Source organism: Aricia agestis, chromosome 11, assembly GCF_905147365.1.
Source record: "Aricia agestis chromosome 11, ilAriAges1.1, whole genome shotgun sequence".
Taxonomy (NCBI): Eukaryota; Metazoa; Arthropoda; class Insecta; order Lepidoptera; family Lycaenidae; genus Aricia; species Aricia agestis.
The window spans coordinates 5,615,180-5,635,944 of NC_056416.1; the positions used below are offsets into that span (position 1 = coordinate 5,615,180).

A 20,765-nucleotide genomic window follows, 5' to 3' on the forward strand; every position below is an offset into this window, starting at 1 on the left:
TTAAATACAATGGCACATGGTAAGAACTTGTTTTTTACTTGTTATAGCTAGGAAACCCACATTTTTAAAAGTCATACATTTTTATCTTGAATAGTAGTACGTGGTCACGACATCAAGCGTAAACGGCTCGACCCATTTCGTTGAAATTTGGTATAGAGATACTTCGAGTCCCGGAAAAGAACATAGGATACATTTTGTCCCGGAAAAATGTATGGTTACTGCACAATATACTTTTATGATTTGCGCCAAAACTATTCAATCGATTTTGATGAATTTTGGTATGTACTTTGAGTCTCGGGAATGGACAAGGGATACTTTTTGTCCCGGAAAATGTGCGGTTCCCGCACAATAAGACATTATAAAAATAAATAAAAAAAAACTCTTTATTCAAACAAACAAAACAGATCAATTTACACACGTTACAAAAACAGAAATAGTTTGAATTGGCGGCCTTACTGCTGGAAGCAGTCTCTACCAGGCAACCGTAGAATATAACTAAAAATATTTAAAATAAAAATAAGATAAGATACTATTAGTATATAAATAAATAAATATAATACACAAATAAATATAATAGATACTTTATACCGAATAAAATAAATACATATATGTAATATAATAATATGAATCGAAGAAGAGGATAAATCGTAAGGGTTTAAGAGTTTGCAGCTAAATCTAAGTAATATTGTTTGAGTCTTTTTTTTAAATTATCAATAGATTTGGACTTATGTATGCTTTCGGGTAAATAATTCCACAGACGAATAGCAGAGACGGTGAAGGAAGAGTCATAGAAGTTAGTGTTGTGGGAAGGGAAGGCAAGAGTTAATTTATTGGCTGAGCGAATTGTAGGATGCTTGTGTCCAAGAAAGGTAAAGTTTTGTTTGAGGTAAGCAGGAGTTTTGGGATTAAATAGAATATTAAAAAGAAGATGAAGAATATGTGTATTCCGACGCAACTTAACAGGTAGCCACTTTAGCTCTGTCCGGTAGTTAGATATGTGATCGTATTTTCTCAGACCAAAGATGAATCGGATGCAAAGATTTTGCAGGCGTTCAAGGGAAGAAAGAAGTTGATCATTTAGATCACTGTAGCAGACATCTGCGTAATCTAGGATGGGAAAGAGTAGAGCGTGAACTAATATATGAGATTTTGGTTGATACAGGAAGGAAGTAACTGAGGCGTCTGAGAGAAGCAGTGGCAGCGAGGAGCTTCTTGCGGAGTTCTTGAGTTTGGGTGTTCCATGAAAGAGTGCGGTCAAAGTATATACCGAGGTTGCGAACGGAGGAGCTATAGGGGATGATAGCCCCGTCAAGAATTATTTCTGGTAAGTTAGCCCAGTCGACTTTAGCAATCAGCTGCCTGCTACCAATGATGATGCACTGGGTTTTTTTCGGGTTGAGATTAAGACCGTAATAATTGCTCCACTTTAGTATTTCTGACAAGTCAGTATTAAGTTGAGCAATCACGTTAGAAAGTGAGGAAAGTAAGGCCTGTCTATAGATTTGTAAGTCGTCTGCATACATATGGTAGAAAGAAGAAATTATTTGTGAAACAGAGTTTATGAAAATGGAAAATAGAAGAGGAGATAACACGCTACCTTGGGGCACGCCTGCAAATACATCACACCATGAGGAAATTTTATTGTCGATTTTAACACGCTGCCGGCGTCCTTGTAGGAAGCTGCGAAATCAGTTGACGGCCTCAGGAGATAGATTGAGCGATCTAAGAAGGAGTAATAAAATGTCATGGTCTACTGTATTGAAAGCATTGCTAAAGTCCAAAAGGATGAGAATAGTTAGATTTTGGTTATCCATGCCATGACGAATGTCATCAGTAATTTTAACTAAGGCTGTAGAAGTACTATGGCCGGGGCGAAAACCTGATTGCAGAGGATTTAATATATTATTTAAATTAAGGAAAGAGCATAGCTGTTGCTGTACTAAACGTTCAAGGATTTTCGAGAGGAAAGGAAGTATTGAAATTGGGCGGTAATCAGAGAAAGATAGGGGACTAGATTTCTTGGGCAGAGGAATTATATAAGAATCTTTCCAAGAGCTAGGAAAAGCAGAGGTTTTGAGGGAAAAATTAAGGATATGGACGAGGACTGGTGATAATGTGTCAAGCAATGGAACTATCATGTTACACCCAATGTTGTCACTACCCACAGCCTTAGATGAAATTGACAGAACAGCCTTTTTAACATCACTGATAGATAAATCCTTAAATGAAAATGGGGGGTAATCTGGTATAGGTAAGTTAGATATAGTATGACTTGTGTGAGCTTTTTTGTGAGTATCGTAGACATGTGCGGGGTTAGCAAAATGACTATTTAAGAGATCTAAATCAATGCCGGACGAAATTGAGGTTTTAGGATCTTTGCCAACAAAAACAAACATTATAATTATTTTTATTATTTTTTCTTTATTGTGACAACCCTGACAAATTTCCCTAATAACCCTGCTTTCATCCCTATTAACTGCCATCTGAAGTATAAATAGGGATGACCTTATTTTTATTAATATTACAAGAACGGCACAGCTTAAACACATTTTTACGATCTTGTAGCTTAATTCAAGAGTTAATTCAAAAATTTGAACAGTGCACGAAAGTTAGACTTTACACAGTTACAAGTATTTTCAGTTCAAAGTTGAAAACTGTCCCTATTCAGCCAGTTTTACGGTTCTTATGTGACAGCAGATGTCGTTTTTAATGCCGATGGCTCCGTAGCTCAGTTGGTCAAGCGTGGGTTAAGCGCGTGGTCAGGGCTCATCCCGGGGGTCCTGGGTTCGAGTCCCGCCGTCGGAACAAAAAGTTTTCAATGTTCTTGGGATTTGGATGTGTATTACATATTATATAATATGTATCATAATAGGTAATATTTCAAAAATCTTAAATATATTTTATGTATAATATTATAAAAATATTAAAATATTTCCGTTGTCTGGCACCTGTAAGCTGTTGTGACTGTCCTGTAGGCACTTAGCACGGAGCCAGACTGATGTGGTGTGAAATGTCCATAAATATTATTATTATTATTCATTCGTAATATTAATAACATTGTTTAAACATGCATGCAAAACCCAGTATTATAGTAATCTGTGCTCATACCTATCCGACATACCGTACAATGTTTAATACGGATAGATGTATAAGAATTTTTATGCAATTTTAATTTTTACTAAACGTACTTGACGTTTAATATATTACATAATACATTTAATAAAAATTAAAATTACACAAAAATAGTAATCTATACTAATATATATTATAAATTATTACATATTAAAAAGAGTGAAGTTTGGCTTTTCTCAGCTCTCGCTGGCATCCATCTCAGTCCCGCCCCGAAGCCTTCAGGGAGAGGGTACTGCGGGTTCGCCTTCGTTTGTTATTATGTTACTTCCCAAAACTTTTTAGCGTCCAGTATATCACAGTATCTATGGATGCTCTTGGCGATTATTCCTGTTGCTCCTATTACTATTGGTACGATGATGGCTTTGGTTTTCCAGAGTCTAGTTATTTCTTTTTTTCAGCAGATGGTACTTAGTTAATTTTTTCATTTCTTTTGCGCCAATATTGTAGTCGGTAGGTAGGTATTGTGACATCTATCAGGTAAGTGATGTTTTGTTGCTTATCCAAAGTACACATATAATAGGGTATTTGACAACATTTAAAATAAATTATAATTTATGGTCATCCTAATAAATTATAGGTAAATTAAACGTATTTCAATATAATTTCATTAAAATAATATGTATTTTCGGAGGATTTCGTAAGAAAAGTCGAATAAAATTGTCTTTGTTTTTTCGGTGATAGAAACGCTCTCTCATTGGTTGCAATCGTAGTGACGTCACACGCAAGTAAACAAAGCTTCTTGACTGGAGTTTAGTACGCCGTTTACGTGATATATAGTGTTTGATTAGATTTTTATGTGATTATTCACAATTTCTTGTACAAATATTAACTACGTTACTCACAACAGCTATAATAATATCTAAGATGGACTCCAATTACGTGCGAGCAGATAATAGCAACCTACCTAAGATCGATCCATTCATGGTAGAACTATTTTTTAAAAACAATGCAGTTTATTATGCTTCTGAAGTAAGAAATATAAAAACAGTAGTGTAAGTACCACTCGATAATTATAAATTTGGGTTTTGTACAATACATCATTCGTGTATTTTAGGTTATGTAGTGAAAATATTCAGTGCCTTTTCTGTTTTATTTGCAGGTCTGCAAGAGAGTCGTACGGTGATGATGCCGTTGGCTACGTTCAACTGTACCGCGACAATGGGATTTGTACAGTAAAATGCAAAATGTGCCCGGAACATAAAGTGCGCACCAAAGCTTACAATGTTACCCTGGTCGTAAATGAAAATGACGGTGTGATAATAAGCTGTGAGTGCCATGACTGTGCGGCTTCAGCCGGCGGATGTAAACACGCGGTAGCCTTTTTGATGTGGGTCCATCGTCGCAGCGAGGAGCCAGCATGTACATCGGTCGAGTGTTACTGGAAGAAGCCTGTTCTGTCTAGAGTAGGAACCACTTTAAAGTTCATCACTATAGAACAAATGACCAAGACCCCTGTTCCACACAGACCTAGCACATCAGCACTATACGAAGATTTTATTTCAGAAGCCAAAAAGAGAAAAATTAACAAGTGTGAATTGCTAAAATTTCAAGATGATTTTGTGCATAGTGACATTATGAAATACTCATTACATAGCTTTATGATAAATCTACCTCAAGAAACTAAAAATGATATAGACATGCTCTTAGGCATAATGAAAAGTACATTCACAAGTGACATTATCAAAAGTGTAGAAGAAGCAACAAGGCAGCAGAATAAAAGTAGCTTATGGTATGAGATGCGGTATGGCCGCATAACTGCTTCAAAGGCCCATGAAGCTAGTGTCTGCCACACACCTGATGGAACATTAGTGGCCACTATAATGGGTGCGAAAATTCCTGATACAGTGGCCATGAAAAGAGGTAGAAAATTAGAACTTTCTGTCCGTAAGACTGTAAGCAAGAAATTGAAAAAAAAAATAACTTCCTGCGGGCTTTATATCTGTAAAGACAATCCTGTGATTGCTGCATCTCCTGACGGTGTAATGAACGATGCTGTTATAGAAATAAAGTGTCCTACTAAGACCAAATCTAAAGGAAATTATATAAAAAATGGCATCCTTTCTGAAAAATGTAGAGCGCAGGTGCAACTGCAAATGTATGCAACTGGTCTGCAAAAATGTTATTTTTGTGTAGCGGACAGTAACTTCGAGCAGACACAAAAAGTTGACATCATTTTAGAATACTATGATGATGATTATGTAAATAACTTAATAAATAAATTAGATTCATTTTGGAAACACAATATATACCCCATATTACTATGTAATACAAATATATGTGAGTGAGCAATAAAAAACATTTTATAAAGGTAAAAATATATTATTTCATTTTGATTCCTTAACTAGCTAGCCACATTATTTAATTAGAGAATCCTGCAAATTAATTAGTGCACAAGCAATAATAATAATATGGTCAAGGAAACGACGCATATTTGTATTTATAACTGAATGTTGCTTTAACATGTGAAATTCCCTTAATCGTCTTATGACTCTTTCAATATGAATTCGTAAGCTTGCAATGATTTTAGTTTGTCGAACTTCAGATTTAGTCAATTTTGCACCAGCACTTACACTAGGTGGTCTTAATAATTTCATTCCTTTTGCATAAAGTAAAGGTTCAAGGTGCTTAAAGCCTCTGTCAGCCAAGATGTAAGTTCCTGGCTCTAACCCATTTATAAAGCTACAGTTTTCTACTATGGTGACATCACTGGTTCTGCCACCGAACCCTTGTGATACATAATTGACTAAACCATTAGGTGTACATGAAATTAAATACTTCACAGTATTCCCTTTTTTGTAGTCTGACCATGTTAATGCCTGATATAAAGCCTTGGAGGGTTTCTGTATATCGATTTCCAGACAATCAATGATACAACTGACATTGTAATAATTGTGCCTGAATGCAATTGGGAGATTCTTTTTTATGTTTTTTTTTGTCTAAAGCAACAATAAATTTGTTTAATACACTACTTAATATTGGGATATTAGACAAAAATATTTTACTTGCATATGATAGAGATATTCCAAAATTATCTTCTAATTCTGAAAATGTGCTATTTAGTCTAATTTTCTTTAAACAAAGTAAAATATGTTCAATTTTTATATTAGTGTGCTTATGAATTAACTGAATCAAAAAATAACAGTCTTTGGAAATACCAATATACATTGTAGGTTTGTTTTCAATCAAACGCATAGTATTTTTAAGGCACTGCATTTTTTCCATATCTTCAGTCTCGGTGGCAAAACTCTCAGAGTCAGTCACTTTTGATGATGATGATGTAGATGTAAGTACAAAAGGAGACAAATGGCCACTTTCCAAACAAGATATTTCACTGTCTGATCTTTCATCTTCAAGGATAATCTTTTTCTTCACTGCGTTAACAGCTCCTGAGTGTGATGGATGAAGACGACATGGTTCAATTTTCAAGGGTGAAGTGAAACTGGATGTTGTACACACTTTGGACGGTGAGGTAGAAATACTTTTATTTTGTGATCGTACTTGCACAGCTTTGCTCCTAAAATGTTTAGTCACTTTCGTTGTTACTTGAACAGATTTTTCAACAGTTACTACAGTTTCAGTAGAAGTTTCTTTGTCTAGAGTTTTTGGTATTTCTGAAAAGACAAACGCACAATATTGATTATTTCATACAACAAATTTTTAAGTTTCAGTATTATGTCATAATAAATACATAAATGGCATGTACCTTCCAGCATAACAGTATCTTGTACTATAATACTGTCATGTTGTTGATTCATACTTTCAACATCCGTTTCAGTAGTGCTTTGACTTTCCAAACATTCCGCAACAAGACTTTTTCTTTGCCTTTTAAGGGACGTATCTCGAGAAGGTCCAGCTTGAGGGGACAGTCGTCTCTTGCGATCCTCTTGACAATGAAATTTTGTCGGTACAGCCTTATCTGTCAAAAATATCTTCTGACTGAAGCCCATTTTGTATTTCAAGTAGTTTGTTGTATCTTTTTCTATCTGTAATAAAATAATACATAATAATATTAAAGGTTTTTTTGTTTTGATTGATGATCTTTTTCCCATAGTGCCCCGTTTCCTTTAGGCCAACCGATACCTCTATTTATTGTATTAGTAGTTATTGTATTTAGGATTCAGTACCTATGACATGGTATGTTTATATTTCTCTAAGACCCAACTATGACCTACTTATATCTAATTTACAAACATTTGCCAATGTTATATGTACCGTACCGTACGGTACCTATTTATCAATGTTGTGTTTGACACAAAAGACAATAATATTACTATCAACAGTCAACAATATGTGACAATATTTTCAAAACATAATACCTACATTAAGTACAGGTTATTATTATGATAATCTGGTATGAAATTCTAGATAACTTCTGTCTAGTGTCTTATTAACTTAATTTAAATACTTACTTACATCAAAGTGATCTTCACACATAAAAATGTTTGAATGCGATAAAACGCTCTTTGGGTCTCTTCGAGCTAATTGTAACCACATTTTTCGTCTTTTGGGATTAGTTGGAACAGAAACGAATATTTTTTCTGGAGTTTTTAAAGACGTATTTTTACATTCTGGCACTGCACACCATTTATACACCATTATCACGGATTAATTAAAGAAAAACCACGGAAAAACAGCTTAGCTCTTTTGATTGTAACTTTGTTTACTTGCCAGTGACGTCATCGACGTCATGTGATCGTCGCCATTTTCTAAATAGCGTTTTTCGCGCGACTTGGAGAATTTAAACTTTAATATTCATTTTCTTTGCTAATACAAAATATTTCCCGGAAATATTAATACAATATGTTTATTTCATAACAAAGAATAGTTTAAGAATATTTTTCAAAAATTGTCAAATACCCTATTAAGGCCTTGGTGAAAATTTCAAGTGAATACCTGTTGCCGTTATTGATAAAGAGCAAAAAAGCCAAAAAATCATGTGTCGTATAGTTACAACTTGTTTTGCTTATAAATCGTAAACTAATTAACCTATCCAAGTAATTCTTTCACTTGTATTTATTATTTTTGACAGAGAATATGGACTGCTAATAATCAAAATTAGGTAACATTCTCCATTCCGATGCGGTGGATGCGCAGCTCTAAAGTGCCCCTACGGCATCACAGTAGTTTGTAGCCAACATGTTGAGAAGCTCGTGAAAAAAATATTTTGACAGCTGTTGTCACTTGTCTGTAATTTTTCAATTTTCGTTTACGCGCCAGAAATACGTTAACGTCAAAAAGTCAAAACTCGAATGTAAAATTCATAAATGTTATTAGGTACTTAATTTTAATAAAGTGTTGTAAAGTAATCCATTTAATGTAGTTTTGTATATTAAAATACTGTTAGTCATATAAATTTAAGGTGTGTATATTTATATTTCTCGCAATGCGATACGTCAGTAAATATATCCATGCCATCAGCATCAGACAATACCTGTTTCATTGCGTTGGTACCTACTGGATAGGGCCTCTTTGTTACGGGTTTCATCAAAGTGTGGCGTTTTCAGGTTATTTAAAATAAAAATATTGGATTTAAAAGATATATTTATAAACGGTAGAATAAGTTCGGTGTGTGAAAGGTGATTGTTTTACGTTTTTATTAGGTACTCACATCGAGATACTATGTCGGGGGAAATAGCAGCTGGATTGGAAGAAGTTCTGGATCAACTAGCCGATTATACACTTAATACACACAACTTTCAGTCTATACACAATGCCTTAAATACTGAGAAAAGTGTAAAAACATCGGCAATTGATAAACTGCTATCAATATGCATACGTGCCTTAAAGGAAGACAGAAAATACACAGTTAACACGTTAAATATTGTACTGTCAATTATAAAAAAAGTCAATGTAAGTATTTCTCAATATTCTCATATAAGACTTCTCTCATGATTGTTACTTTATCACACCAAAGGTGGCTTGGTCTTAAATTAATGTAGGTAGTATTGGTTGTAAAATGTACAACAATTACAATAGATTTATATACTCTTCAATATCTCTTTGCTCTCTAGGGTTCTGTGCTTCCCTTTGCAATATCTGCTGTGCTACCTCGTCCCTGCTTTAAAAGCATTGATTGGGATCTTCGTCTTAAGGGGTTTACTAAATACTACAACTTTTTTCTTTTGTAGGATGGACAATGTACACCAGTACCTGACTTGGTACCATCAGCATTGGCTGTTCTTCATTTACTACAAACTACAGTTCTCTTCACTAAGGTGGAGGTGCTGAAGATATTATGTTTTGAAATATTACTGTCTTATCCTGAAGAAATACTTGTATCAATAGCGGTGAACCAAGGCACTGAGTTTATGGAGCTATTCAATTCTTATTGCCATCAAAGGATACCTGTTGATATAAGATTACAGGTAAAATTAAATATATTCACAAAATCAGTTAGCCAACCTTTTTTTTTATGAAATAAGGGGGCAAACGAGCAAACGGGTCACCTGATGGAAAGCAACTTCCGTCACCCATGGACACTCGCAGTATCAGAAGAGTAGCAGGTGCGTTGCTGGCCTTTTAAGAGGGAATAGGGTAATAGGGGAGGGTAGGGATGGGAAGGGAATAGGGGAGGGGATTGGGCCTGCCAGTGCAAGCGCTGTTTCCCACCGGTTTTCTGTGAGAACGTGGCATTTCTCCAGTCGAGCCGGCCCATTCGTGCCGAACCATAGCTCTCCCACGTCTATATTCGCAAAATCAGTTAACTAACCATTTTTATTGTTGACTTCCCTCTTGTTTTTGCGTAAATTAAGGGATAAAGCGTTTTCAATTTCACTTAAATATACTGGTTGTCAAAGTACTATACTGGAATTATTCAAGAAAGTTTAAAAAAGAAATACTTTTAGTTTTGAAATAAGTAAGTTTTGTATGATTAGAATATAGTTTTTTTTATTAATAGTGTTGTTTTATGACCAAAAAATGCTTTTGAAAATGTCTACATACTATAATCCGAATGCTACGTACATCCGAACAGGGTATATATTTGGGTGTTCGGACTATCGAGGCCCTACTGTATTTTGTTGTAATAAGAAACATCAATAAATAAATTATGAATTTTTTACCAAGAAAATTTCTAGTAGATTTTAGCATTTTTGTCATGCAAGTTGGTACTATATTTGGTGTTTGAATTTTTGATAGTATTAATTTTATTTGGCTTGCTATTGCAAGCAGACCTAATATATATCATGTATAATATATTTAACGACGAGATGATGATGATTTTGTACAATAAGTATTACATTTCAGCCTGTTAACTTACTTGGCAAACTCCTCAAAATATTGCCACCAGACAGGAGACGGCAATTTGTGAAACATGGTGTCAGCGTGTGGTTCTCAAAAATTGTGCCAACAGTAGTATTGTATGTTAATTCGGCGAATGCCAATGCTGATTATAAGCCAGTAGAAGCTTTAGAGATGTTGACAGAGGAGTTAGTTCATATTGACTATGTTGACAATCCTCAGTGGCAAATAGTACTAGAATGTATTTACACACCACAGAGGTGAGAATTATTATAAGCTTAATATATTATTGATAAAGTGTCTCCCAGCCAACATTTTATCATATGTCACCTACATAATAATAATTATTGCTTCTACTCAGCACACATATTAATTTGAAATATTAAGGCATCTTAAAATAAAATCTTATTATTTTTTAGACATAATGTGTTAGTCCTATGTAAATAATATAATATATATGTAGTTAATAATATGTAAATAATATAAAAGCTTGTTTTACCTCACTTTGTTTAATTATTATAACAAGACATAATCTTTATAATGTTCATAAATTTTTCAGGTATCCTTCAATCATGAAAAGCCTATTAGAAAAGGACAATGTTGTCTGGTGCCATTTATGGGTTATATTTATCAAGCTACTAAAAACTCAAATAACTAAAGTAAGCAATACAGTTAAAGGAAGCCCAATAAATTCAATGCTGCCAGTCGTTGAGTTAGCTTTCAAAATGAACCCTCAAAATAGATGTAGAGCATTTGAATGCTGGAATGTATTGATAGACAACTTCTCCACTGAGACGAGTGATTTGTACATTAACAAGAGAATAAAGTTACTGATTATACCACTGGTATCAAATAATGCTAAAGTTGTGGAGACTGCTGCGGCTAAACTGAACACATGGTGGCACCTCATCATAAAATTTACTGGAAAACTGCAAAATGTTGCAGATTTAGCTTTAATACCGTTTTTATATTTTTGTTTCGGTAAACCGAATACAGATAAGCCAATGTTGATACCTGGATTGCTTTCGGAGGAGTTGAAAATGAAATGCATTGAGGCTATCACTGAAATATTTGGACATACAAGTGATTGTGACTGTAGAATAGACTTGCCTAGGCTTAATGATAAACTTGTTACTGGAAATTTGCTAGTGAGTCACTGGAAAGAGTGGATCCATGCTGTTGACAATACAATAAAATTATTTGTTGCAACAAATTCAAAGCAAATTGAGTCTTATGTTAAATGTATTTGGTGCTCTCTTCTGTCTACGATTAGTGATCTAACAGAAAATAAATTAAAAAAGGATTTGTACTATGAAGTACTTAGTTATTTAGACAAACTATGTTTGGTAAGTCCTTTTATGAAAATGTTAAAAATCATCAAAACATGTGATTTTCCATTAAAATATTCTTCTGATGTATCAACTAGAATTCTATCATAATATCTTATTTTTTGAACTCAATTTGCATATTTCAGGGTGTGACAAACGCTATGGGAAAAGTGATTTTGGAAACTTTTATACCGTCTTTATTCAATCAGAAAGGTCTTGTAACATCAAAAATTAGAATAGATGAATGTCCACTTGAACAGAAAGTAATATCTATGCTGCTGCGGTTGCCAAGAGATGTATTAATTGTCAGGTAAGTTTTAGGGCTCTCTGCCTAAAAGTAAATATGGAATCCTTATCATATTGTATGGGTCAAGAATTGGGTACTTAGTATACTATAAACTTGGCCCTAAAACTAAATCTTTTACTGTCTTTTTTCTGCCCTTGGCTTAAGTTCTGTTTCCCACCAGTAGCCTTAGCACGGCCACCAGTAGAAGTGCGAAAGTATGGACAACCGTGCCGTTCCGGTCTTTACCGCGGCCAAACGCGACCGACAAAAATTCAATTGAAATGCCACTTTATGACAGACTATAGTATATGTCGTAGAGTAGGATATTATTTGAATTTTTAGGACTATACTCTGTCATAAAGTGGTATTTCAATTGAATTTTTGGGAACGAAAAAAGATCGGAACGCTACCTTAAGTTTATCTCCACAGTTTGTCCATACTTTCGCATTTCTACTGGTGGCCGTGCTAAGGCTACAGAACATCTTAACTCTTATTTTGTTTGATGGTTTATAATTTTATCTTTTTTTTTTACAGACCCGAATATGTGAATGAGCTCAAAAATGTAACAGATCTATTCCTAGAAGAGAAATCTCCTCTAACGCTTAACACAATTGAACTTGTTATAAAGGAAGTTCCAACTAAGGGCCTTCTTGTGTGGACGGCACTAGCTCAGAGTATGTGTAAAACAAAATATAATGCCAACTCAAAAGCGCTAAGTCAAATGTTACTGTGTCCGTTAGAAAAATCTACACTCAATGTAAGTTTCAAGTTTTTTATAGACTACTTCCCATTAGGCTAGTACTCGTGTCGGAGATCCACTTTGGGTCGCTAAGCCATCGTAGTAAGTAAACTGTACTTCCCATTAGGCATTTCTTCATAGTCTGGAGCCTTTCATATGCTTACAAAAATATTGATAGTTTGCACTTGTTTGGAAGCAATATACAGTTCGACAAGCCGTTTCGAACAACATTGTGTAACATTGTGACACGAGAATTTTATATATAAGATTTCAATTATATCTTTGCAGGTGACCTCATTTTCATCTTGGCTAGATTTGTATAGCCATGTGTTAGACCAAAATTCTGCAATAAATGATAATATTTTGAATATTATATCAAATAATGACAAGTTGGATTATTGTTTTGCTATGACAATTTCTCTGGAAATGGTAAAACAAAAAATAAAGAGCACTGATGGCAAAGGTTTGTAAAAATATTATATTTGTAACAATTAAAGTAAATTGTTTAATAATTCTCAGATCAAATAAAAATCAAAATGGCGCATGAGTATCTGTACACTGTATGACCATTGTAATATTTGACGCATCTATAGTCTGTCAAGAAAGTGAAGAAATTAAAAAGTGGCAACATCGTAGTGGTCATCCCTTTCAAATCAATCTAAGAAAAAAGGGATGACACTACGATGTTGCCACTTTTTTATTTCTTCACTTTCTTGACAGACTATATGTGCACTTATGCATTATAGTAGGCTACCTTGTTTTATTTTTCATAATACAATAGATCAACTGTTATTATAGTTGATTTTAACTTACACAGAAATTAATTTACCAGTCTCACTTTCTTGTTTCATTCTGACTATATTTTTTATTTGGTCTGAGTTTATGAGCTGTATTAAAATGATTAGAAAGGCGTGCTGAAATCAACACAGCGTGGATATTAAGGTTTGCCAACACTCAAATACCTCTCATTGGAATCTTGGTGGCAGTAGTCAGATATCTAATGACCATCGTAAAGGCAGTGAGAAAGTAATGAAACAAAATTATTGCATTTTAATCTACTTTAACACCTCCGTCGTGGGTATCGCAGACACAATAGATTTTCAATTGTTATGCGGCAGCTGGGGATTGATGGGTTAATTTATTTTTCTTGTAATTTTTTTCTTTTAACCAATAGTAAAGCATTGCTAAACAATTTAGATTAAATTGCAAAGATTTTGCTCAATGATATTACAGTGAAATTCTTAAACTATTTTAAGTTTTAATAGTTTTCCAGGTTCAATATCATACAGTTATTTTTAATTGGTGATTTAAGTGTTAAGCTTTTTTACCTCGTTGGAAATTTGATGATTCTTTAGTAATATGATTTTCTCTACAATCATACGAAAATATGCATTATTTTGGCTCTTTGTTAAAATTATAAATCTCTTTTTCAGGCACATCTTACAATAAGGAACTTGAAAATCTTCGTAAATTGTCTGCTTCCAAAGATCTGACTGTTTGGTTTTGTGATAAAGGAAATTTTGAAGCTATTATTGAAGTTGTAATAAATGTCTTCACAAAATTAAATCCTACCAATGATACTGATATTGAAAATGTTATCGGGATTGCTACTAATATCTTAGGACAACCATTGCAACAGATTCTTGAGGTATGTTTATTGTTTACTAAATCAAAATTATTCTTGTAAAATAATAATAATAATTATCATATTATATTCTTATTTAATTATTCCAAATAACAATTTCAGGAATCCAGAATATGTGACGATTTGGAAAATCTATTCAAAATTATAGAAATGGTAGTAAATAAAGATAAACACACAAAGTCCAAACTACAAATTATAAATGAAATTAAAGTCGTTGGTGCTAAGTTTTTAGACAAACTAGAGCCCTACCATAATAAGGAGGTTATAAAGAAATTAAAAACTCTTTTGGATTCTATTTACAGCAATGGAAAAACTGTAACAGACAATATAACAAGTTTTGTAGAACCTGAAAAAAAGGTTGCTATGAAAAAGTCTAAGAAAAAAGAAGCAACTATTGTTAATACTGTTACAGACCAGGGAGAAGAATATGTAGTAGTTAAATCAAACTGGAAATTTAATCCAAAAAAATTGACTGATAATCAAAAAGAAAAGTTTAAAAGAAAGAGGGAAGATATTCCAGCCTTGTACCAAGATCTATCACAATCCCAAGATGAATTCAAATTAATGGCTTGGAAAACTGATTCACAAGATACATCCTCAACAAGTAAATCTACAACCGTGTCTATGAACGAAGATGTGTCTTCAATTCTCAAAAACTTTCCTAATTCGGAAATTGTTCCTAAAATTTTAGAAAATATGAAGCCTACAAGTGAAAATAATATTTCTAATCATACTGACGATGTAGGCTTAGTTCACACTAGAAATAATACTGTTGAATTAAAATTAAAAAAAGATCTTATAACGACTCCAACACCAAGAGAAACTAAATCGCCTAGAATGGCACTAAAAGATCGCGTTTTTAGGAATGTCAAAAATCTCATTGAAAAGTCCAACATTCCTAATGCTAATATTAGCTTGAACTCAAATTTAATTGAAAGTGATCCCAAAACTCCTGTATCTAAGAAACCTGATAATATGACTGGCATCGTTAATTCCGCGCCACCGAAGATAAGCACAGAACGGCCGAATCGGCAAAAAAGGAAGCCAAAAAAGTTTGAAGATGTAGAATTATTTGGTATGAAAAAGAGACGACAATCTTTAGGACAAAATGATTATCCTTCTCAAACAGACACTGGTGATGAAAAAGACGAACGCAATGCAGATAATAAAAATGAAAACATTTCCAGCGAAAAACCAGTAGGTGTTGAAGGCGTTAATGATAATAAAATAGTACAAGAGTCAGAGAATCTACATTCGATATCGGTAACTATAGAACCTTCATTAAATACCGGTAGCGAAATACAAGACAATATCTCAATAGAATCTAAACCAGATGGTATTAAAGACAAACCTGAGACTGCTGACAAGCAACAGAACACGGCTGAAAATATGGAAATCGTAAGCGAAACAGATAAAGCTGGGCCCAGTACTGAAAACGAGAAGAAAAACACCAGTCTAGACGATTTCAAAACAGAAGTACCAACACCTAAATTAAAGAATAGAGAGCAAAAAGTTTCAGAATCGACAAAGTCATCAACAAAAAAAACCTGTTCTAAAAAATCGCGAATTGAAAAAGAATTAGCTATTGATATGGTCGAAGGTCATCCTTTATTAAATTCTCCAGCTGAAGCTAGAGTTACTAGAAAAAGACTTTTAAATACACCCAGTTCAAGAAGAAGTAAATCGGAAAGTACACCTAATAATAAACTCGAGACAAGAGAATTAAAATCTAAAAGTGAAGGAAAAATCAAAGAAAAACCTAAGGAAAATTTTCCACTTCAAAGAGAGGATACACTTAGTTCCGATGACACGCCATCATCACAGGACATCATAGAAAGTTCACAAGATTCCAGCATTACTACAATATCCGTAAAATCAACCATTTCGAGCAAGAAAACACCTACTGTTGTAAACAACAAATTAAACGTTGATACTACTGAAACTCAACATTTGATTAAAGATCATAGCATTGATGAGTTACAATTTGCAGATTGCAATAAAGATAAACTAGAGAATACAAACGTAACATTCAATGTAGATGGCAAGAATAAAGACGATACAGAGTTACCTAGAAATAAAACTGCAGTGGATGATTCGACGTTTATAGACTTAACAGAAAATATGGATACAGAACCAATCTCACAAATTAAGACTTTGGATGATGTTGTGGTTATTGAAGACGACCAACCCGAAGTAGTAGAAGTTATAAACACAGAAGTAGGCCCAGAAACCCAAGAAATAGCAGAAGCAGATACTCAATCCATGGATCCATGTGCTGCCGTGGAACCAGAAAATCCAGAAAATATTCCCGAACACATAACCGACAATACGGCAAATAATGTAACAGAAACAATAGATAATGTACTAGACGTAACATCAGACATAACACAATCGATTGAAGATGTAGAAAATAAAAGAAAACCTAAATTTTCACCGTTTAAAGACGAAGAACAAAGGAAAAAAGACTTTTTAAATAACACAATAGAAATATCTCCAATAAAAACGCTCAGTCCAATCGGGGAAGCAAAAACGTCGGCTCAAGACACGAGCGGCGATTTTGTTGTGATTAAATTAAAATCGCCTGTGCAATGCAACGGTGAACCATTTGATAAGTGTGACTCACCTGAGATATTTACAGAAGAGCAAAAGATTTCACCAGATAAAAGAAATATGTCGCCGCCGAGAGAAGAAATAACAGTTACAAACACAAGTCCAAGCTCATCTTTATCGTTAAAAAAGAGACCGCAAGTGCGTTCGGGTGGTAGAGGAGCACAAATGTTAGGATTATGTGTTCCAAATCGACTACAAACTAGTGACAAGACAGATGTCGAAGAAAAGAAGTCGACCCCTATAAATACATCGGCTAGACGTAATTTGAGGATAATGTATAATGCAACGACTGAAAATAATGATACAACTGAGGAAGAGGACAATGACAATTTTCTGAAGTTGAAGAGAAGTTTGCCCTCAACAGACTGTAGCCCAGCTGGTCCTATCTTGAAACGGAAATTATCTGAGATAACTGATGATGCTACTGTTTCACCAGCAAGTAAAGTAAGTTTTTTATATCTCCATACTATCCATACTATCAATTTTAAAACTCTGTAAGGGACAAATTTTTAAAAATTGATTTTTCAGTTTAGCAAAATTGAAAATAGATTGACTGGTAAATTTTATTTCTTTCCTTGTGAAATGTGGCAGCCGTTCAAGCCTTGTAACAGCGATTAATTATTATTTATTTACTATTTTCGATTTGAATATTGCTTGGAATACTTGCTTTTAAGTTTTAACGTTTAGTTAACCGGTGACTTATAATTTTCAGCGAAAGCGAGTGAGCTTCCATGACCCGCCGGTTTCGACGACAATATGCGTGAAGAAATACATTGAACCATGTGGCATACGTTCACCGCAGAACTCCGCAATCAAACGACAAGAGAGGCAGCTGCGATCTCAAGTTGCTACGAAATCACCAAAGCGGCTGGACAACCTCTTCAAATTAGATACCGTACTGACTAAAGCTGTAGAGAGTTTTGTTGAAGAAAATACCAGCACCAATGAAGACACAGAAATGAGTTTAGATCCAACACCAGTCGTAGAAATCGTCAAAACTAGTGAACTTAACGACACTGATCCGATTTGCTTAGAACTGATAGATTGTGAGGACTCTATTGAGAAAATAGCAGCTGAGCTATCTTCTAACACAATGAAGACGCTGTTAGTCAAAGAATTCGAAGGTAAAATCAACACAGTGGGTGATTTAGCAAAACTGACAGAACTGGAAGTGAATAGGTTATGTATAAAGGCGCCTAAAGTAGAAGTAGCAAAGAAGGTTCTATCGGAGTATGCATCGATGATAAAGCAAGCTAGTGAGGAAATAACGCCTACTGTTGAAGAGGCCATGTCGGAATCAATGGTTCCTGAATTCATGGCCATGGAGGTCCAAACCGATGAGGTTTTATTTGACAATGTTGCTATGCAGACTGACGTTCTAGAAACTTCGGAAAAACATGTTCAAAGTGATCCATTATCGGTATCACACAACAGTGCGCAAACCGACGAATCTGGTACCAAGTCTACAGAAGACTTGGTGAAGTCATGTTTAGAGGTAAGAAATTATTTACGGTTTATTAGAAAAACTCATTACATAAGAAGTCAGTTAAAAATCAAGTCACTTGTCAATAAAGTATGGAGTACAGATACACTGTACTTTAAATGACGTTGGAATTCCTATACCTAAGTGGGCCCCTAGACAATCAATTTTATGTTGCAATATTATTGAACAATTTATTTGACAATAAGATTGAAAGGCAGGCGCGTTCAATATTAACCCTCCACGGTCCGTAAAATAATTGGACAATACGTGATATTGCACAGTAAAATTGATCGTCTCGGGGCCAGCTTACTCTTAGTTTTCTGCCATAAATTTGATCGAATTCCGTTCAGGTGTTATTGCGTAAAGAAGTACAGTTTAACTAACATACCTTTTTACTGTATGATTTTTTTTTGTCTTTTTCTTAGAGGAAAGCCATAATTTTTTAATAAAAATTAAAACTGTCAAAATAAATGTAAATTAATAATTTTTATATTTTTTCAGAGAGACGATTTTACAACGCATCTTTGCGATCACACCGACAATAATTTCAAGAAGGACATTGCTGAGAAATTACCTGCTAATTCTCTAACGGATCTAGTATTGAAGAAGATGACAAGTACTAACTCAACAGAGGTAGTAAATGGGATTTTGGACCATAGACTAAGTACGAATAGTAAGGAAGAAAATCTCTCCTTGCTGAGAGAGTTTATCTGTGACAAATTCGAATCAAAAGACCTCATTTTATTCTGTAGTGAGATTCTAAAGAATGCCCACAGTAAAATCACATAATCAGGAGATTATTATATTCATTATGAATGAAGTACTTTAGTTCTAGCTTTTCTAGTTTTATTATTCTTTTTATTTTTAGATTTATTTTCATTACTTTTTCTAAAAAGTGTAAAATATAGATTATTATTTCTTATTTTAATACCTTTTTCAATATGCAGTTATATACTGATTTGTATATTATAATCATTTTATGATTTTGTTACCCCGAGGGAAACAAAATTTGTATTTGAAATTACTAGCCATAGTATTGTAAAAAAAATATAGAAATAGAATACACATGAGACTGATTATAAAGTATTTATTATTTAACTCCTTCAAAGATACTACATATTTTTTAATTAAAATACGGAAATTAAACTCTTGTCTCCTAAGATAATGTAGATCTATCTGAACATTTTCTGTGCAAAACTGTTATACTCGAACTTGCCTTATAATTTACTAGCTGTTGCCCGCGACTTCGTCCGCGTGGACTTTATAGTTGTTCCCGTACATCGATTGAGTCGTTTACGCGCAAATCAGAAAAGTATATTGTGTGGGAATCGCACATTTTTCCGGGACAAAAAACATTCCTTGTCCCAGATTCAAATTAGTATCTCCAATCTCCATGCCAAATTTCATCAAAATAGACTAAATAGTTTAGGCGAGAATCATAAAAGTTTATTGTGCGGGAACCGTATATTTTCCGGAATAAAAAGTATCTCTTGTCCTTTCCCGAGACTGAAAGTATTGCCAAACCAAATTTCATCACAATAGATTGAATAGTTCAGACTTTAGGCGATAATCATAAAAGTTTATTGTGCGGGAACCGTACATTTTCCGGGACAAAATTAGTATTCCTTGTCCTTTCTCGAGACTCAAAGTATCTCCCATAAACTTATAATATACTGTCGGTATCTCCATACCAAATTCCATCAAAATAGATTGAAAAGTTTACAGTCAAATCATAAAAGTATATCTGTATCCTATGTTCTTTTTCGGGACTCAAAGTATCATTATACCAAATTTCAGAAAAATGGGTCCAGCCGTTTACGCGTGATGACGTGACCACGCGAAATATAACATTCCGCGCAGCTTCGCCCGCGTAAATTAGATATTTCACAGACAAATAAGTCCACAAAAAATAGCATACGATCCTTCACGTGGTCTACTTCTTACCTGTGCCAAATAACAGAAAAATTGCTCCAGTAGTTCGTGAGATAAGCAATTTCAAATAATTTGCCCCGTTTTTTTCCACATTTTCCTCTATTTCTTCGCTCTCATTAGTCTTAGCGTGATAAAATATAGCCTATAGCCTTTCTCTATAAATGGGCTATCTAACACCATAAGAATTTTTCAAATCGGACCTGTAGTTCCTGAGATTAGAGCGTTCAAATAAGCCCTTTCAAATAATTTTCCCCCGTTTTTTCCACACTTTCCTCTATTTGTTCGCTCCAATTAGTATTAGCGTGATAAAATATAGCCTGTAGCCTTCCTCGATAAATGGGCTATCTAACACTGAAAGAATTTTTCAAATC

At 34.1% G+C, this 20,765-nt stretch overlaps 2 protein-coding genes across 4 annotated transcripts; one reads left to right on the forward strand and one right to left on the reverse strand.

The window, feature by feature from the left end:
- Positions 1–5,992: 5,992 nt before the first annotated feature.
- On the reverse strand, positions 5,993–7,916 carry LOC121731602. 2 transcript variants are annotated; one of them, XM_042121111.1, is made up of 4 exons: positions 7,546–7,916; positions 6,836–7,115; positions 6,272–6,743; positions 5,993–6,116 (listed from the first exon to the last, which is right to left on the reverse strand). In XM_042121111.1, coding segments are annotated over exons 1-4 (936 nt in total). In that variant the 5' UTR covers positions 7,729–7,916; the 3' UTR covers positions 5,993–6,115. The 2 variants fall into 2 exon arrangements, with proteins under 2 accessions (XP_041977045.1, XP_041977044.1); XM_042121110.1 differs by having other exon boundaries at positions 5,993–6,743.
- Positions 7,917–8,372: 456 nt separating this feature from the next.
- LOC121731601 (telomere-associated protein RIF1) lies at positions 8,373–19,298 on the forward strand. Of its 2 annotated transcripts, none has more exons than XM_042121108.1 (12): positions 8,373–8,491; positions 8,733–8,982; positions 9,261–9,497; positions 10,378–10,631; positions 10,931–11,717; positions 11,846–12,009; positions 12,520–12,742; positions 13,013–13,187; positions 14,158–14,372; positions 14,472–17,423; positions 17,692–18,474; positions 18,964–19,298. In XM_042121108.1, exons 2-12 carry the CDS (start codon positions 8,752–8,754, stop codon positions 19,249–19,251), a joined length of 6,309 nt encoding a protein of 2,102 aa, XP_041977042.1. In that variant the 5' UTR covers positions 8,373–8,491; positions 8,733–8,751; the 3' UTR covers positions 19,252–19,298. The 2 variants fall into 2 exon arrangements, with proteins under 2 accessions (XP_041977042.1, XP_041977043.1); XM_042121109.1 differs by lacking the exon at positions 8,373–8,491 and adding an exon at positions 8,611–8,636.
- Positions 19,299–20,765: the final 1,467 nt, after the last annotated feature.

Coding starts and splice junctions, on each gene's coding strand:
- LOC121731602 (XM_042121110.1), bottom strand. CDS start 7,728: ATGGTGTATAAATGGTGTGCAGTGCCAGAATGTAAAAATACGTCTTTA. Junction 7,116..7,545: donor TGTGTGAAGATCACTTTGAT/GTAAGTAAGTAT, acceptor ATTTTATTACAG/ATAGAAAAAGATACAACAAA. Junction 6,744..6,835: donor AGATACTGTTATGCTGGAAG/GTACATGCCATT, acceptor TTGTCTTTTCAG/AAATACCAAAAACTCTAGAC.
- LOC121731601 (XM_042121108.1), top strand. CDS start 8,752: ATGTCGGGGGAAATAGCAGCTGGATTGGAAGAAGTTCTGGATCAACTA. Junction 11,718..11,845: donor ATTTAGACAAACTATGTTTG/GTAAGTCCTTTT, acceptor TGCATATTTCAG/GGTGTGACAAACGCTATGGG. Junction 14,373..14,471: donor CATTGCAACAGATTCTTGAG/GTATGTTTATTG, acceptor TAACAATTTCAG/GAATCCAGAATATGTGACGA.